Below are 20327 nucleotides of genomic sequence, written 5' to 3'. Positions count from 1 at the left end.
GACACTTTACGCGCACCTTTGCAAGCCTGCGCACTGAGCAATGAGCCAACACATTCATATGCAATGAGCCACTGCTAGATCATCTCTAACTGAAATATTCATGGAGATCATCGCTTAGTCCCCGGATATCACCTCCAAGCAAACGGTATAAGCGAGCTTGTTGTCCTTGTTTCTCGGTAGGCTGCACGCACTTGCCTCCTCTCCTCCTGTTTTCCGCGAGGAGGAAGAGGAGTATTGCTTATTCGGGCTGAATTAGCCTCGCAAAAGTTTCCGGCAATTGCTCCGCGCGAGCGCCACCTGTCGAACGCGGCGGGTCTGAAGCTATCTGGTAACGTTTAATCTGGTAACGTTCCATCTGGTAACGTTCCGTCTGGTAACTTTCCGTCTGGTAACTTTCCGTCTGGTAACTTTCCGTCTGGTAACGTTTGCACCACCTGGTAACACAAGGAACTTGACACGGAGCACTACAGGCTGCGCGTCGTCCATTCGACGCGTACCCACACGCCTCGCCATTCACACTTTCGCGAGAAAGATTGCTCGAAAAAGTGGAATAAAGTGGTGCAGATGTTCTGAAGAGACACTAGGCGACGATGTGCTGTGCAATAACATCAGCAATGAAGATGTACGGAATCCTCTGGAGGTTATGCAACCTGCTGAATTATTTTTTGCCGTTATAAAACTGGCTACGCGCAATCATTAAACTACGCTCTCAGTAACTTTAATACATTGCTGGTTCTTCCAGATTACATTGCGAAAGCATGTACAAAGGCAGTAATCTTGAAGTAGATATTGAGAAATGTACAACAGACCAGAGCAACATTCCTTTTGCTTCTTTTTGTCAGCGTTGATCAAACAGTAGTACGGATGGAAGGCGTCGAGAACACCATGTGCTCGACGCAGTGAATGTTTCATAGCAGCTGACACTTGCCTACATCTCGTGATTCGACAGCAGACGATAATTCGGGCGCCCGCACCACAGGTGCGGACACTTGTACTGGAGTGACCAACGGGGCAACCCGTTCGCGCTCCGCGGTGCATGACCGATGAGGTCGTCTTCGTTCTTGTGTGTTTGGTAAGCTGACAAAAACCCACATGTTCTTGTCGGGACCTTGAAGGTACGTAATTATGCTGCAAAAATTTAATATATTTTGTTTTTCGCCTCAATGCACTTTTATTGGTATTCCACGCAGCCGTGGACGTAATTCTGCCAGTGCTGCCGTTGTCATCTGCGACAAAATACAAAGTGTACACCGTACCTAGCAACCGCAAGGAAACATTGCGGTCGTACAAGCCTGCGTAGGAGAAACAAGGGCATCTGTGCCCATCATGCATTAAGAGGTCTCCGCAAGACACGTTCGTGCTCTACCCTCCGTTCTGCTTCTCAAGCTTCGGTCCACGTTCTATCGTCAGCATATGCATAAGAAAAAGAACCAGACGGAGGATAGTCCTTACACCTAAAATTGCATTCATCAATTATTAGCCATTTCTGCATTTCTTATAGGCCGTCAAGGATGAGAAAATTGGTTCACATGTGGCTGCCTTCTTGTCAACGAAAAAAATGTCATCTTACCGAAACACGAATTCTCTACGCGCTAAATGCTCACGAGGTGTATTTTGAAGAGTGCTTTTTGGGCAGATTCATTGCACAAGAGTGCACACAGGTGCCAATACGTGCAAGAAAGAAAGTCATTTTTAGCCTATGTTTGGCAGCTAATAATACACGAGCTCTGCGACATACACCCGCGTCGCCTAGAGATATTACAAGTAATTATCAAAATGAAAAAATACCACAACAACACCTAATTTCGTCTCATTTATTTCCTGACACAATGGTAGAATAAGAAAAGGGGATTTCTTTCTTCTGGAGTCTCTTTTCTTTTTTACGTCACCGTCCTAGATTAAGAACACTTAAACATGACGGGACCTGACGCCACCAAAGCCTAACGTCCCTCAGCAGGAAACTTAAAACAATATTGTTTACTAAATAAAATTGTTAGTTTAGCGTGCTCTATATTTCTGGTAATGATTGCATCTATCACAACTTTAACTCTTTCGTGCAGGTAGTGATATCGCAAATTCACAGGTGCCGCTGCGCTTCCTAGTGTCATTGGAGGACGCCCAGCAGATTGACAACAGATGACGACATGGAGTTGTACTTCTGCTTCACTGACGCTGCTCGTAGCGGCGAACAACTTTTTTTTTAGCGCGTAGCTCTTAAGCAGTCGTTTCTGCGTTGAGCGTCGGCCTCGGCGTCGGCGTAACCCGCACGACGAACAAGAGGAGTGCGACGGAGGATGAAAGACGGCGACGGTGAAGAGAACACGAGGAGGAAAGCGGAGTGCCGCACGAGACGTGTTCCACGGCAGTGACGCGGCGCTATAGAGATAGCGCCGCAGTGGCATACGCCCGCACACAGTCTCTGGTGACGTCATTAATAAGGCACGCGGCGTGCGCATCCACCGATACCATATATGGAAACAAAGCGCTGGCGTGGGCTTCGCAGCCATTGCGCAAGCGCTACTTCGTCTGCGCCGCCGCCGCTGCAGAATGCGCTCCGCCCAAGCCACGCGCTCCCGTGTTCACGTTGCTCTTTCTGAACAATGAACGACGGAACCGGTAGAATTCAAAAGACCTGAAAAACTGCGCTCTAGTTTTGCGGAGGTAGTATCGTAATCGCCGGCGATCTTTTTTTTTTTTTTTTACCCTGCCATGAAGAAATTAACTTGGAAGCAGTTCGAGCTCTTTATATATACTCTCGTATACCGGCACGTGGGCGCTCGCGTTCACATAATTTATATGCGTCGCCAACAGATCCTTGCGCCGAAAACAAACCAGGTGCTAATTTCAAGAGCAGTGGAAGACAACTCAAATTTGTTTTTAGCATAAAGCAAGAGACCAATTCGATATAGCTTACTCAGTTTGGAAAAGATACAGTGCGTCCCCAGAAGCACAATTTACCATATTTTTACTAGGACCACCTCCCTGCTTAATTGCTGGCTAAACGCAGGCCAACAATGACTTTTTTTTTTCATATTTATCAGTCCCTGTGCGCACTTCTGCGCTGTATCGGCGCAAAAACAGTTTTCGTGCTAAGTACACCTCCTGGACACTCACCTTCTACAAAATTTGTGCTTAAGTATGAAGGCTTCTTTCTTGTAAAATAATCTAAATATGGACGTTTTCTTTCTTTTTTTCATTTTAGCAGTTTATAAAAGATGGAGAATAGCTGATAATTCTAGGTGTAAGGTCTATGTCCCGTCTCCTGAGAAAAATAAGTGCTCATTTTTTATTATAGAAACATTTTCTTGGCAACGCCTTTTATGGTGCAAACTTTGGTGCTTTATCAGAATGTTTAGGTGGTGCCTAAGCCCGTAAAATTTAGGGGAGGGGGGGAATGCTTTGTGCAATGACGTTTCGCGTTCCACGCAAGCGCTAAAATTTTTAGAAACAAATTGCTGATGGTCGAGCGCCAAGGTTGGTACAGTTGGCACGGAATGACTATTTCATTGCTGCGTAGGTCAGATCATTTATTAGTATTAATATTATCAATCGGGATGGCAGGGAACGTCCACATGCAATTTCGCGAAAGAAATGGAAACGCAAAATTTATGTGTCATTGTTTCATAGTACTGCGCCCTCTCAAAAGTACAACGCCGCGGTGTTATCACGGTAAGGAAATGGAGAGCAAATTAAATGCCACACCAACAATATATTTTAGAAGGCCCCTATTCATACTGTGTGCGCAGTATTTGTCAAACGTTTGGACGACCCTCCGCGAGGGATAACAATTAAGGCCGGGCCCAGCTGTCACGGCTCCCGAAACCCGTTTTGCTCTGAAATGCCCAGAAGACTGAGGAAAGATGTATTTTTCGGTCTTTAAAGATTTGGGAAAGTTAGCTTCTGTAGGTCCCCTGACAAGCTGCCCCACCGTAGGTTCATTCCCACGCAAAGTTCTTCTAAAACTTTGGTAAACACTGTATACGTCATGATTAGAGAGCGGTTCTCTCTAAGCTGGTGTATGAAGCAAACAAAGAATTAGAGAAAGAAGAAGAGCAATCTGATCCTTAAGGCGCACGTTCCCAGCTAGAAGAGGGCGACAGTCTAGGGTCACTGGCTGCTCCAGCAGGAGGAGCGGCTCGTATTAACCGACCCACGCTAGCTCCATAAGGCATTATCATCTCGGCATATGTGGGCGTCTGGCACGTGTCCGATGCTTGGAGGGCCTAGCGTTTTGCGCAGCGCTGATTCGTCCAAGAAGTAGTAGTAGTTTAATGACTGGAAAAAGTAGAGAGGTCGGCCGGAAAATGAAGCATCTGCGCTGCTACTCTACGTCAGGGATGGGGAAGAAGGGAAGAAAAAGGGTCACAATGGGGGATGCTAATGGGAGGAACGAGGTGAAGGACACATTGCATAACTGGTATCACAAGCGTGAGTCCAGGTACGTGTCGCCTAAGAAACGTGAAAGTCCAATGTGTTTCATCATACTCAAGGGCTGCCTCTCTTATTAAACATGATGCAGAAGGTAGTTAGCTCCTTGATCGAGCGTACTGCCCCATCGAGAAAGCCAACAGGTTCGCCTTGAGAGGGAGAATAAAGGAAAACAGGGGGATGGCAGACTTTGCGGAACAGTAGTCCTTTAAGGTATACGTACGCGTGGGGAAATATATGAGGTATCTGAGCATCAACGACCTCTCATTAATCAAAGAAATCGGTCGAGCACTAACGATCGAAGTGCGAAGCACTCTCACAAAAAACTCGGGTGTGTGCGCGAGTACCTCACTACAGTAAAACCGTCCTTTCACTCCAACGCCGCCCGCTCTCCCCTTAATATAGATTCGGAAATGCTTAGAGCGCTTAAATATAGGCTCATCATTATCACTAACCACTCAGTAAACCAACCACTATTTATACAAGTAATAGGCGGTCGTTAAGGCGAAAGCCGATTTGCAATTTCCCAGTGAAAGGTTTCAGGTTAACCGACACTTCCACTAAAGTTAGCCTGATTAGACGTAACGATGATATACGTGACCTCGATGCGCCTCGAGAGAGCCGGTATATTGTGTTCACCTTACAATCGAACGCGGTAGCAACGGAAGTAAAACGAAGGGCCTGCTCTCCGAAACCGAAACTTCTGTACGAATCCCTAAGTAAGCAAATAACGTGAAAATAAAATGCAGAGACCACTGTTCGCTAGTTATAGTCTGGGGGTCGTTCTCATGGCTGAGCTGGTTCGGAACACAAGCGCTTCGTTTGCAACAAAAAAAGAAACAGAGCAAAAAAAAAATAAGGCCACTCAAAGGGGATGCAGCGGCGATCGAAGAAGAAACTGGCCCGGCCTCTTAGAGTTTGTTCCGCCAAGAGGAAACCGTTTTGCCAAGTTCCAGTTCATGAAAGGACCCCGAGAAAGCAAGTGGACAAAATGGCGCACACATAAACCGGAGCTGACGCTGACCCCTCCCCCCTTTCCCCTCTCTCCCTTTTTCCTTCCCCACTCCTTATAGCATGAAGCCCGTACGACGTCTGGTGATTTGTCTTCATATATCATCAGCGACTCTTTTGATACAATCACGCCAGTGGGGAGGGCCATAGGGCTCTCATTTCACTGTGGCTGCGCTGAGCTGTTTGCTTCATTTCTGTTGACATTGCAAAGTGTGTCCGGACTTCTTCTGCCTCTTTTCGTAATGTTTCTTTTTTTTTCTTTTTTGTGGGTCCCGCGCTAATTTTGTTTCTGTTTCTCCTCTAAGACTAATATCGCTCGCCACCAGTCTCTTCGGGCCCGCGGTAATGACGAGGGTCCTGTGACCGGCATAGGGAGTGGTATACGAAATAACTCGCTCTGTGTAACGCAACTCCTACACGCCTGCGGTTTCTTTTCGCTAGCGCGATTCTTTCTGCATTCATAAAGACAAAAACCTTAATGCCACGCCGTAGATCCCTTCCTATTCTCTCTTTCTCGATGCGCAACCACGAGTACTGGGAGGCCCCCGTCGTAGCATTGCTCCGTAAGATTAATCGATACGCGAATTGCCAGCGAGACCCTTTTCGTACTTCTTCTTCCGACCACATCGCGTCCCGAAATTAATATGGGCAGAACAACGCAATGACATTTCCCCCCTTGCGCGAGTCTTTGCATTTCCTTCAAAACTTTGCGCCGGCATTAATATTGAGCACTTTTGTTTCCGTGGGCCTTACTCGCAGTTATCTTTTACGCTCGCTGTAGCATCGGTTGGTGTAGGGTTCGTTTCTTGCAGGGCGTTTGTTTATGGCATATCAAAAAAGGTGTAAGCACGAAATCTCCTTAATCTTCCCAAGACGCGTCCGTATAACGTCGTTTTGTATCGCACTTTTTTACATATAAGTCGAAATTATTAATACTTTGTAACCCGGTTAGTGCTCTTCTACGAGGCCGAATGCCTCATTAGGTCAAAGAAACGTTAAGAGTATCTCGAAAGACGAATGTAGGTGCAAGTCTGTTATTCCTGTTCTGTAGCTCTCGCATTCGCACACTTATTGTACTTAAGCTGCGCTCCCTTCAGAAAATTTTTTGTTACAGTCCTATAGAATAAGAAAAGCAAAATCACAGAAATTACAGCCGTAATTTGTATGGTTCACTACGAACACGTTTTAAATGCAGCATTTTCATCTCAAGAACTTCGACGTTCAACGTTACTCTAGAAACATTAACAAGTTCTGATTTTTAAAAAGTTTGTTATTTTGTTGTTTATTTATTTATTTACATATACTGCAGCCCAATATAGGGCTCTAGCAGGAGTGGGAACATTATACATTACTACACATTACACACTAAGAACGCACACAAACATAAAAAAGTTAACGTTAAAAAAGAAGCGTTTTACATGTCAGCGAAGTGCTTACCAATGGTAGCTATGGAACCTTTTAGTGATAGTCAATGAATGTTACCGAGTAGAGAATTCCAAAGCTCTATTGTGCATGGAAAAAAATTGTACTTGAATGTGTTAGTGCGGGCATAATTAGGTGTTATGTTCAAGGCGTGGCAGCCACGGCTACAACTTGCGTTATTAAATGTGATATAGTTACAATCAGAAAGACCAGAGGTGGAGTTCTTAATTGCATATAAATGTTTTAAGGCTTCAATGTGATAATGTGAAAGTAATGGGTCAACGTTCAAAGATTGTTGAGCCTGATTTGGTGGGAAAGTGCGACTGTAATTTTCGCAAATGAAACGGATAGATTTTCGTTGAACGTCACTGAGCAAGCTTATTTGACATTGTTTTTTTTTCTTTTTTTGTAGGGGAACGAAACGACAGATGCATATTCTAGAAGAGGGCGAATCAGCGTTTTATATAGTAGCAGTTTAGTATCGCGGGGGCTCTTAGCTAAAGTGCGGCGCAAATAACCTAATTTATTTATGGCTTTCCCGTTTACATATGCAGTGCGTTTAGACCATGAAAGATGTTCGATTAGAGTGACACTGGAGCATTTATATTGAGACACTCCCTTAAGTTGGATGCTATCCAGCGAATAATCGAACGAGAGGGGGCTCTGTTTTTTGGAAAATGACATCACGACTGTTTTACTACAGTTGATGTATATTTGCCACGTTTTACACCAAGCGCAGAAAGACGTGAGGGATCGGGCAAGACGGTGGTGGTCATCAACGGAGTTCATGGATTCGTAGAATACTCAGTCATTTGCTTAAAGTCTGAGTTTAGTTGAGGTGCTACGAGGTAAGTGATTGATGTATATTAGAAATAATAAAGGGCCTAAAACGGATTCCTTAGGAACGCCTGATGTAACGTCGGCAGGAGTTGAGTCAACTGAGTTAAAGGAAACAAATTGTGAGCGACAACGAAAAAAACTGCCTATCCAAGAGACAAGACACAGGTTATTGAATATGATATCTTCCACCTGTGGATGTTAATGAAGTTATAATCAAGGTGTGTGTAAATACTGTCGCAGCATCACTTCGATAACGTTTCATGTGATTAAGGGGATAAAATTTACTTCCATAGTGTCTCTCAATCTTAGTTATCAGCGCACTTAAGTCGCTAATACATTCACTTCTTATGAACATATGTTCAACCACTAACGCGCTATGCAAACACTTGTTTCTTTCTTCAGCTTATTGTTCATCGCAGCTTACTCGAAGAAAGAACTCCGACTTTGCACTTTCTTAAGAAGCGTATAGACAACCAAAATAGAGAAAGCTCTTCATCGTGACGGAACACGAAAGGCGGCCTACAAATTCACAAAAGGAGAGCTACAGGTATAAGATCTTTTGCGAAACAACCGAACTTATGGTTCGAATGTACGGTAGATAAGATTGTAGCATTTGAGGGAAGTAGCTCATTTTTTCGTTTTGGAACTCCGGATTTCTCTTTGTTCTAAATAGTCTGTTACCGTTCTTCTTTGAGGCTATGTCCTCCATTCGCTATTTCACCTATATCCGCGTGACATCTGGCGCAACGCTTTTTCGTCATTGGCGTAACGTGAATTTCGGGATCACTGCCAAAATAAAATCAATCCCCGATTCAAATAACACCATAGGTTGCCTTCACATAGTAGATAATAGCGTTCTTCTAGGACCCCTTCATTTCTAGACGGGATCGTCCGGTCACGAATCTTCGGACACGAAACCTAGCATAATTCAATTCATTCGCTCTTAAGCAAAACATCTGTACTTAAGGAGTTTGCTCATCTTTTTTTTTTTTTCCTTTTCCTCCCGCAACTATTTCGCTGTTTGCTGGCGGAATAGCTAATATAGCCAGCGGTAAATCTAGAAGGAGAAAGAAAGCTCCTTGAGATGAAATCGATGGCGTCGCGTTGTTGTTGTTGATTTTTTTTTCCTGACATTAAATACACGAAACACACGACGCACGTATAAACAAAAATGCAGCTCGCAGGGAGCCCAGAAGCAGGACAAAACCTCAAGAGGCGCAACGTCGGAATCAAGGAGCCAACGAAGGGAGTAAAGCGGTACTGGGGGGTGAAGGGGGTAGAGGACCGGGGGCGGAAATCGTTTTTATGCGCCGCCTAATTAACCCGGGCTTGTTTACTTCATCACCTTTCCGGCTCCGAAAGCAGTCCAGGGTTCGCGTACACCGCGAGTGCAGGAGCTCGGACCGCTTACTCAGCACGAGCCGCGTGTGCGGGACCGAACGCTGCTTCGCGCTGGGCGGCGGCGTCGGGGGTCATTTATAGGGCGAGCAACAAGATTGCTACAGGCCACCGAAAATACTCCAGCCGGGGCAACGGAGCAGTAGCTCTTTCCTCGTCGCAGGCGTGTAGCGCCTGATAAGCCATTAGGCCCCGGTCACATAAAAGGCTTCGCCATTAGGCAGCGGCTATGGCCGCCCGCCATCATGGCTGGAGCAGATGCTGCTGCGAGTGCAGAGGCCGTCGCCGCGCTGCGACGCCCCCTATAGCTGCCTCTTCGTCTTAAAGTGCCTCCTTCCTGCGAGCCCGCTAAGCCAGGAGTAATTACCCCGGGCACCCTGAAATACATAGGTAGACTCAGCTCAAGTCCGCGGTTTTACGCATGTCTCGAGCTTTTTCATTTTTTTTTTTGTAGGCTCTATTTAGAGCTTTGTTTGCTTTATTCGTTCGATGCAGCATTCATGACGCATCACTCTTAAGGACGAATCTGAAGGAACGAAGCAATGCTAATGAGCAAAAATGAGAACGCAATGGCTCTTGGTGCGCTATTTCTTTATATTTCCATCGTTGTTTCTTTCTTCCTTTTCTTTCCTTCTTTAGATTTTGCAGTTGTGCAGTTTATGTGAACAGGTAAACCTACCACGTTGGCTCAGTGCCTACGGTATTCTATTGCGAAACGCGAAGAATATGACGCCACGATACATTAGTAAACAACAGACTTCCCGCCAACTTCTCATGCCTGAAGCCTATTTTGTTTCTCTTTCTTTTCTTTATTGTGGGAGAGGGGAGAGGGCATAAATTCCACAAACCATTACAAAAATTACTAATGCGAGGCCGATAACGGACTTTTTTTCTTTTTTTTTTCTTTTTTTACGCTAGAAGCATTGCCCAATCGGGACCTAGCATAATGACAAGCGATACTGCTCAGTAGGCACCAGAAAATTTTTACTCGCAACATCAGACAACCCTCACTAAAGACAAGAAGTTACAAAACGCGTAATTTTTTTTTTCAGAAGCAAGTAAAAAACGACAAGGAAACACAATAGTACGTCTTGCGACGCAAGTTCTGTCGGAGGCGGTTTGCTTCGGGCGAAGCGTTGTTTTACGCCAACGATATGCGCAGGGTACGAGCCGACTCAACGAAGAGAATGGGAACCGGCCCGCTCCCGAGAGAAATTTTGCGCTGGCAAGCAATGTTTACGTATTGGCGAGGCCCATAGATTGATTCCCATCACGGAAGCGGTGACCCCGCGCCGTATCTGGCGTCGGTAATTAGCGAAGGCAATTTCCGGACTCACACGTTCGATCATTATGGTGAAATCAGTTCTCCTAAACTATGCCAGAAATACAGATTTGTTGAACGACGTGGTCTCCCGGGGGCGTTGTAGTGATGCGAAAAAGAAAAGGTTGAAGGAGCAGAAACAAATTCAGCGTTTTTGCACTTCACAAGGTCCCCGTTGTGTACAGAAGTTCGCGAGCTATCTCCAACGCCGCGAGAGAGAGGGGGAGAGAAATGAATCCGTGGTACGACATGCCCAGTTTGCTGTATGCGTTCGAGCACAGGTGAGAATCGCGTCTCGCTAGCCCATGAAATATAGTTCCGAGCAAAGTTGGCCTGCTCTAAAATTGGTCAGTGCAGGTTGATGTCCTGTGCGCATGCGCTGCTCATTTTCTATCGGTAGCACTCTCACAATAAGTCTTCGAGAAGAACGAGAGGTGCTCAGGGTGGTAATAATGGGGCCACATTGAAATCCGTCACGTACGTCGGATGAAGACCACATTTGATGTCGAGGCATTTCGCGGCCAAAGTTGGGGACCGTCGGCTTATATGGTGTGCTGCTGGTCTAGGAATTATAATAATAGAACTATATTAAGAACTGTCCTAAGTATTGTTTATGTGTTGGTATAAAGCTTCCCTGTTAGTGGGTGCGCATCATCACCTGCTGGCTTCATTTGCACAGCCGTACTATGTGCACGGAAGAAATACTGTACAATGTGAATTAACAAATATTGTTAGATATATAATTGCTCATTATAGTTTCTCCTGCAAATAATTATCTCTGACGTGCAAGTAACGCGTTGCTCAGGTCTCATTTATCAACGCTCAATTTCTATAAAATAGCTAATACTGGCGTATATGATTAAAAAAAAGCATCTTCGCTAAGGTCACGCGGTACGTGGGGCACTGTGTTAGGAGAAGGCTTGTCCGTCACCGCTCACGTGGGCACTTTGTACCGAGCCGCCCCGGTTTCTTAGTCGCTATGGCGTCGCATGGCTGACCTCTTGGTCATGGGTTCGACCTCTGCCGCGTCGGCTGCGGTTTCTTGCGGGGCAAAATGCAAACGTTTTCGTGTACTTAAATTTAGGTGCACGTTAAAGAACCTCAGGTCGCCAAAGTTAATCCAGAGTCTTCAACTACGGCGTGCCTCATAATCATGTAGTGGTTTTGGAACGCAATACCCTAAAAAGACAATAGAAAGAAAAGGGCAATGAAACCAAGCCATACCGAAGATTACGCAATATTTTCGGCTATATTGCCTTAGTTTCGCCATCTCAAGCGGCCAAAAATCAAACATGCCTATTTTAACGATAAGCTCAATTTCGCCTCAAACAAAGCTCCTTCTAAATTACGCTCCCACATATTTATTAACTGAGGAAGCTTAGTTAGGTACGTAAAATTGTTCATCTAGGCTGTTCGATAACACTAACCTGGCATAATTGATACTACAATAAATCTTGCAGTTTGTTCAATGAGAAGGGTCAGAATTGTTTAGGTGGTCGTGCCGAAACTTCGGAACCATTAATAATTAAAAAAAAACAATTTTTGTTACGTTAGAATAGCTCGCAAGATGACACAACAGCTAATCATGATGCTGGTCATAATAGCAAGGACGGCCGGCTAATTAACATCACTTACTAACGATAAGCCTTGCGAATTCAGTCCCCGTTTTCTTTCTTCACCATCCATGTGTCAGGCTGTTGACCAAAGAGAAGTCAGTATACCTTTTTCTATATTCTACAACCGCATAATAATCCAGATATTCAATGTCTTCGGTACTGCTCGCCGAAGGATTCGTTTCCTTTCTTCTTCGTCATATACGTAGTTTACGTTAAGCAATAACCAGCCACTAATAAAGGCAATCCGCTATACAAAGCCATTCCCCAGTGCATGGGACCTATTCATTCACCGCGGACGGTAGATAATTGAAGAATGCTTGGAATTTTCGTTTATAAAGAAGATTGCTATTGTGTTTCAGTGAAATGAAAAATAAAAGGGGGTAAGGCAACGAAAAGGAGGCCGTCCCTAATTAGTCATCATCTATTAGAGCAGAAAAAGAATGCAAGAACAGTGGGGCTGCTCAGTGTTCGTCTCGTCATTGTACAGGAGTTGCCAAAACATAGCGCGAATATAGAAGTAACCCGGGCTCCCGCCAACCTTATTTATCCTTACAGTCCTTTAAAGAACGTACTTCTTTATTAAGCGAAAGCTATAGAGGCTTGTACGACGGCACGATTACTGAGCGCGCGTAGTGAAATAAAAATGAAATACACACGAAAACGATGAAAAATAAAACACAGGGCACACCCCCATGACAGACAAACTTACAAAGCAAAACAAGTTGCACAACACCGCACGTTCTGCGTCGCGTGGAGTGACAGTGCGGACATCTAAACCACTAAGATAGGTATGCCAGAAAGATTTAAATAACTTACAGCTGCGAAAGGTTCATCAACGCGAGGAGGGGAGCATATGTAGTCTCCTAGATAATGATCCACAGGTGTGCTAAATATTAATATTTTCACCACCCGCCAACATAGAACATAGCAAAGAACGCCTTGCCTCCCGTTGTCGGCTGCCCACGCTCTGGAACGCAACGATATCCCGAATTTCCGAGTGCCGCGCCTTACCGCGAACATTCTAGCTCCTATATACGGATGACGATGAAACGAAAATGCGATGGATTGACGTTCGCTCGTCGCGTTGAGCTCGCACACGTCCGCAGGCTCGTAACAAATACATGTTCCCGATACAGGAGAAACGAAGTAAGTGAACATAAACAGTATACACTCTGGCGGTGTGCGAGCACAGCCTCGCTGCGGGAATTGGGCCTTGCGGAACGCTCAGCATTCGCTGCCACATCTTTTGTTGTTGTTGTCGTTGTTGTCCCTGTTCTCCCTCGAGGCCTTGTATACGTGGACGCATGCATACATTCAACCACCACGCGGCTCTATGCCGCGAAAAAGAGAGAAGTGGAGGAAGAGGCAGAGAGTGCGGTGGCGACGGTAGCGCGGGTGCAGCATTCCCAGCCATGTGTCCGAAATGCTGCGGCCTCTTACGCGCCTTATGTAAGACGAAGGAAGAGGCCCCGAGGCGGGCTCTCGTAGCAGCGGATCGCCTTCCGCACGCGGTCCACTGGTAGGCGCGCTTATATGCCTATATGCATGCGACTCGGCGTGAAACAAGAGCGGCATGGCCCGAAGCGAGCACAAAAGGGCCGTGGGGGGAGAAGCAACCCGAGAGGGAAAGAAAAGCGAGCTGCCGCTCCACTGACGGATGGCATTGTTTGTGCTCTATCCCTGCTCGGCGCGTTCCTTTGTCGACGCGTTCTCTTCTGAGCGGCCAAGAAAGGAACTCCCAGCAGCAGCAGCAGCAGCAGCAGTAACGGACAGCGAACAGTGACTGAGAAAGAAAAGCAGGAGGGCAGGGGAGGTTGCTGCTGGCGGCGAACCTTGGAGACATGTCCACTGTGCCTGCGGAATTGGCCGGCCGTGCGGAACGGGAATCCGAGCGTGCACCATGGATATAAGGAAGAGGAAGGCAGGGAGAGGAACTAGGGAAACAGGGAGGCAAGCAGGGAATAGCGAAGGGAGCTGGGCCGAAAGTTTGGGGGAAGAGAGAGAGCGTGTACGAGAGGGCCGGGAGGGCTGACTCCTTTGCTGTTTGCTCATATGGCAGCCTCCGATTTCTCAGCCGGACGCCGCGCGGCGTGGCGGCGTCGTCTTGCGCTGGATATCCCGTCAGGCCTCGCCTCCTATACTTCTTCCACGTCTTGCCGCTGTTGTTTCTTTGTTTTTTTCCCCCATCTGTGCTTCTGCTCCGTCCAGATTCTTACACGCTACCCCCCTCCCCCCTCCCCCCTTCCAACCAGACTTCTCGGTCTCGTAGCGCTATTCGGCTCTGTTTTTGCCGAACCTCAAAAGCAACCCCCCCCCCCCTTTCTGAACCTCTTTCGCCCGCTGTCTTTTCTTGCGTTTGCTTGCCCGCTGTCTAGGCTACTGTCTCGTAGCGCCAGGCTAACCGTGATTGCGAGCGAAACTCTCGGTGCCGAGCACGTCGACGGCGACATTCTCGGCTATATACGTCGCAAGAAGTTTTCTTTCTTCATAAAGGGCTATGTTGTTGTAGCCTGAAAGGGCAATACGAAAGGCGACTCCACCTCGACAAAATACGAAGGATTTCGCTGCTGCTATTAACAGAGTCTCGCTTCTCGGAGAGGATAAATGTCATCGCGGAGTCCTTTGCGCAATTGCCCAGAAGGAAGTGAAACAAACGCGGTACCAGCGTGGCCGCGCGCGCTTCATATGTCAACCCCATTCGTCTGGGAATTAAGGGAAGAGATTGTCGCACAGGTCGACAGCTTGCTGCTGCACCTTTCTTCAATTCTTTTTCTTTTCTTTCTTTTTTAATCTTACTATAACTCGTTGCTGAGTCGCATGCCCTCGAAGAATTCTTGATGCTGTTCGCGCTGTGGTGAAACTCTGGCAGCGCAGCGTTTGATCAAATCCAGATTAGTTTCCGTGAAACCTGGCGCAATAAGGTTCCCTGTGAGTCAGCTTGCAGCATAACGTTCCTCGGAGCTGAGCTCAATTTTGCTCGCGCTGACTTGTGTTGGTAGACGTCAAATCAGGCGGAAATTGTTAGCGTTTGCAACATCCAACCAGGGGAGAAGCAGGGGCTTCATTAGTACCCTCATAGAAAGAGCAATGGTGGGATCCGCGTAACTGGGAACATTGCTTCATCATCTAGGAAAGTGGACGTGGCTTCATTACAGCCACGACAGATGTCTCCACTTATGGAGTACTTCTTTGCAGTGGCGCAGGAGGCTCGGCTCTGTAAGGGAAGAGCCATATACGTCTGGAAAACAACCGGCGATCATGTGCATCGCGATTCACGTCACCATTTGCCGCAAGGAAGGAATTTGCCTTAAACACAATGCCCACTCAAATGTTTCGGCAGTCACTTCGTAATTTTGTGGCCAACATGATTCCTCTCTGTTGAGGCCACCGTCTTCCAGTAAAGAAAGACTTCATCACAGGCTTTGATAACTCTCAATGACATTCTGCGTTTTATTAGAGCAAAAGCTATTCACAGCAAAATTTTTGCTTGTGCTGGTGTACAGCTCCATCTAGGTATATTTTTTATCTCTTTCTTGCTACAGCAGTTAGGGCTGAAAGGCTTGTGCTGCGCACTTGGGCAAATGTTGCAAGCAGAAAGGGAAAGTTCAAGTGAGGTACACGTAACTATTGTATAATAGAAATGTTTGCACTCCATAGACAAATAAATTTTATAAGAAAAAAAAAAGCCTTATAAATCTGCGGAGCCTTTCAGAAAACGCACGCACCTTTTACTGTGTCGGCAGTTAACGGTCCCCTCACACAAATCGGCTGCTGACGCGCTGATGCTTATCGTGTTGCGAATGTTGAACAGGTTCTGTACCTGTAGTGGCCGCAGGTTATGAATCAGGAGACGAATTCACAAAGCCTCACCTTGGCAGATAATAAGACCCGTATCAAGTCTGGCCTAGATTTTCTCTTACGAAAAAGCCTGGCGTTAGAGATTTTTGTAAGTGCGGTACGCGTTTTCCAAAACCCAATTTACGTAAGAGCATTTCGTTTCAAGAAAGAACAGTTTCGAAGAGGGGCCCAGTTGTCTAAATTCATCGTCAGAATTTTCAGCCGTACTCTCGCATCTCTAGTGTCTAGAAGTCAACCCGTTTATGAAAAATCATACTATTAAATGCCTCTTTGCGTTCTCCAGGCTCTTGTAGAAAAAACTAGCGCCTATTTACGCTTCCCCGAGCTTTCCGCCTCTGCTTGGCTTCATTTGGCTCGGCCACGCTGCCTTGTTTTTCATATTCCACTTTCACGCGATGTTGCAATCAGGCGAATACTTCGTATGTGCAGGCGTGTAGCGGGCGGAGACTGAACACTCAAATACACGCGAAAACATTGATGTGCCTAGCCATAGGAAAAGACTCTTGTTATACATTTTGAACACGCATGTAAAGAGCTCCGAACATTATAGTGAATAACTCACAGAAAGAAACTTGGGTATTTTAAGAAGAGACATTGAACAAAATAAGATAAAAGAAAAACCAAATTGTGCTATTTAATACCTGGTGGTGAGGGCTCCACGAAAAAAAATTACTTTAACATCTCGCCGCACGATACGGGAATCGGTTACCACTAATCCTCTTGGGCTTCAGAGCGCAATTAAGTTTCTCGATGATTTTTTATGGAAGTTCTTACTTCCCGAGCAGAGAGGTCTTGCGAATATGAAAGAATAAAGGTATCTTCAAAAAGAAGATGAACGATTAGATTTCCCTCTGACCCGTGCGCAATTTTCGTGCTCTATGATATTTTCTTTTTTCTTTTCTAGTTTCACCGCGACTAAATATTATCATTATAGATATTGTCAAATGGTGCCCTTAATCACGAAGCAGTATACTCAAATATTAAAGTAAAGTAAAACCAGATGCCACTCCACTAGGTAATTCTGGATCGATTCAGACAAGATGACAGGTTGCAGCTTTCATTCTTTAAAAGAGAAAAAGAAATTGAAGAACGCGAGCTGATGAGATTAAAGGAGGAGCTGCGGCCATAAATATCTTATTACGCGGCGAAACATTTATCCGCGAGCCAAATGAAATTATTCCATAATCTGCCTTTTTGCGAAACTTCAATCAATATTTTAATCCATTACTCAATACTACAACAATGGTAGAGCAAGCGTTAATTATGAGTTTGCTCTTGCATAGACGCAGCCGAAGTTTTCTATACACGTGAAGCAAAAAATATACTAATAAATAAAACGAGATGATATGCGGCGTTGGAATTTTCTTTTTACCACAAATTTCACCAATAAGAGGTGCCTATGCGAGCATCTATCTATCTATCTATCTATCTATCTATCTATCTATCTATCTATCTATCTATCTATCTATCTATCTATCTATCTATCTATCTATCTATCTATCTATCTATCTATCTATCTATCTATCTATCTATCTGTCTATCTATCTATCTATCTATCTATCTATCTGACTAATGTCATCAGAGAGTAGATTTCGGGCTTTTTATTATACGCTTGACGTTGCCTGACGTTGCAGAGTTTACATTCCGTTTCGACATAACTTCGCTGAAACTCCGGCCGAAATAAATATTCGGCACTTATTTAACCGATAATAAAGCTGTGGTGCACCTGTGCGCCATGAAACTGACGCGCATAGGTCGACTGCGTACTGTAAATGTGCCTGGAACTTACGTTTCTTGTGGTAGCCAGTTTAGGCTTCTCAGCATCGTTCTTGACATTAGGAAACTTTAGAAATGGGGGACTCGAGGCTAGGGACCGGGCGTAGAAAATATTGGGATACGACTACATCCACGCAGAGCTTGAGTTCCACGCACGCGTGGTACCGTTGGCACACTTCTCGCTACCCGAAGTTGCTTGCGCGCGCAATTTCTGAAACTCCATTTTACGCAATGTCGGCTGCCTTCTTTTTCGCAAAAGAATGGAAACAAATGCAAAATGCAAACAATCACGTTGGAACTCTGATTCAAAGTGAAAATTCTCCCTGGCTCACGCGGCTACTCTCTGCTGCTTTCGCACATTCTCTGTCCCCCCCCCCCCCACCCTCCGCCTTCTTTTGTTTCGTTAGTCAAAACGATTATTTGTGGTTTACCCTCAGGTGTTTGCATGCGACAGACTCCTCTTTTTTTTCTTTTTAGAACGAGAAACGTTCGGACCCCGGTTGAGGTTGAGAACCGTATGTACGCACAATGCCATACTAAAGCGTCAGTATACGCTTTTTTAAAGAAAACATTACCTTTCTGGCCTTCTTTTCAGTGTTGTAGTGAGTGTTCTCTTATATTGCGTAGGTGCATCAACGTTCTGTCTTTTTCTTATCTTACGTGTGCGGTCAGGCTCAAACAATCGTGAAGGGCAACCAACCACACGTGACCTAGGTTAACATGCACACATTTCCTATTTTTTCTCTCGCTTTGCTAAAAATTAAAATTAAAGTCTGAGGTTTTAGTGCCCAAACCGCTTTCTGATTATGAGGCACGCCGTAGTGGAGCACTACGGAAATTTTGACCACCTTGGGTTCCTTAAGGCACACCTAAATCTAAATACACGAGTGTTTTCGCATTTCGCCCCCATCGAAAATGCGGCCGCCGTGGCCGGAATTCGATCCCGCGACCTCGTGCTCAGCAGCCCAACACCATAGCCACTGTTGCATCTGGGTCGCAAGCCCCAAGGGTAGCGTTGGCCTGGCGGCCTGGGGCACAACTGGAAGCATCCGAAGGTTCTGGCAAAGCATGAGTCGACTGCTAACAGAACAACTTGTTAATCGCAAAAGAGCCGCCGGTCAAGTCGACCGAAGTGGAGAGACGGGAGAGCACGTTACTCGACGGAAGAAATCGGAGCCTCTCTCTTGGCGTCCGGGGGCAGCTGCTTTTATACTCTCGGAGTCGAGGGCCAGAAGGAACGGCTCTGGATAGGGCGCACGTGACGGCGCCGCTCGGGCACGTTGAGACTAGAAGGTGACGCATCCGCCGGGCCGGCGCCGATCAGACCGCCTCGCTTCACAGTTGGGGAGCTCGTCTCCCCGGCTGCCGCACTTTGGCAAGCGTGGGTACCAACGTGCACAAACACTCACACACACACACGAAGACACGTGGCATTGAAACATGCCTGGACGCGCTTGGCAGGAAGCGTTACGGCAGCGCTGAACGGGCCAAAATGTCCGCCGCTTTGAATGAAGCCCCGGCGTCTGTTGCATCCGCGCCGGCTATACCGCGCGTCGTAGGCGAAACGTAACACCACTGAGCAACCACGGCGGGTGATCTCACTTTGCTATGAAGAGATCATTATTCAGTAGAACATTGCGTTACTTATTGTATGAATTTAAATTGTTGGTTGTTGCCTGCTACTCCTTGTCACGAAGCCCACCAAAAAGAAAAAGCTAAAGCTCAGAAAACAGTGAGAGCTGTTAAAAGAGTCTATGGTTGCGAACGGGCATGCAAATTTCCGCTAACGGGTGAAAGTCAGCGCATAGCATTTGTACCCTCGGGTACTATCAAAGCGCATCGTTTCAATATACCCGTGACACAGGCGGTATATTACAAGTCTGCTCCAGCGAAGTTATCTCAACGACTAGTTCATTTCGTCAAAGAAGGCAAGAGAATCGTGCAACGTTCTCACCTGTACCTCTGCCAGACAGGGAACAGTGTCATCGAAAGTGTGGCCTGCCTATCTGCGTTTCATGGAGATGATGCCGGTACTGCTGCTTTGATGCCACTACTGCAGCTTAAACAGCTTCAATTGCTTTGAAGAAAAGAAAAGTCGTTCGTTGACTCTCATTCATTTATTGTGCTCATTAGCGGTTTTTTTTTTCACGCGTTTCAATTATCATTAACGTCAACTGTGAATTGTAAACTCATCATGTGATTACTAAACACTCCCAGCTATTAGTCACTTATGTTTTGTGCGAAATATTTAATCGATATGAAGGGCCTTAACGAGAAAAAGAAATGTTTACCTTGAGCAATGCCAAGTATCAAGGGGTTAAAATAAAGTGTGCGGAATCTCCGCAGTGGTCTTGAAGCTGCAAATTGCACACTAAACACGCTGGTTTGTTGTTTGAATTGAAAGCACCTCGGTTCCTCGCCGTACTTGGAAGTAAGCCAAGTTGCCAAAGTTTTCTGCTCACTCGTACACAAAGTAATGAACTTGATTCGAAAACAAAATCTCTTATACGCTTTTTATACTGACCAAAGAAGCTTGTCATTTGTAGCTTGAGAACGATTTCTACATTTTTCCTGTGTGTTTTAGGTGCTTTTAAACGCTAGTTTCTTCGTCTGCGTAAAACGCCCCGAAAGTTTCTTACAAGTGTTTTTCTGTGCTC

The 20327-nt window shown here is 45.9% G+C and overlaps 1 protein-coding gene across 1 annotated transcript in view; it reads left to right on the top strand.

Annotated features, from left to right (window-relative positions):
* The window catches only part of LOC142578272 (cell adhesion molecule Dscam1-like), a 132238-nt gene extending 130098 nt beyond the window's left edge, over nucleotides 1–2140 (top strand). Inside the window, exon 3 of the mRNA XM_075687673.1 lies at nucleotides 2061–2140. Within this exon, the coding sequence (XP_075543788.1) occupies nucleotides 2061–2140 (80 nt within the window). The remainder of the gene's footprint in view (nucleotides 1–2060) is intronic.
* Nucleotides 2141–20327: the final 18187 nt, after the last annotated feature.

Source organism: Dermacentor variabilis, chromosome 4, assembly GCF_050947875.1.
Source record: "Dermacentor variabilis isolate Ectoservices chromosome 4, ASM5094787v1, whole genome shotgun sequence".
NCBI lineage: Eukaryota > Metazoa > Arthropoda > Arachnida > Ixodida > Ixodidae > Dermacentor > Dermacentor variabilis.
This window is presented reverse-complemented; position numbering and strand designations above follow the sequence as displayed.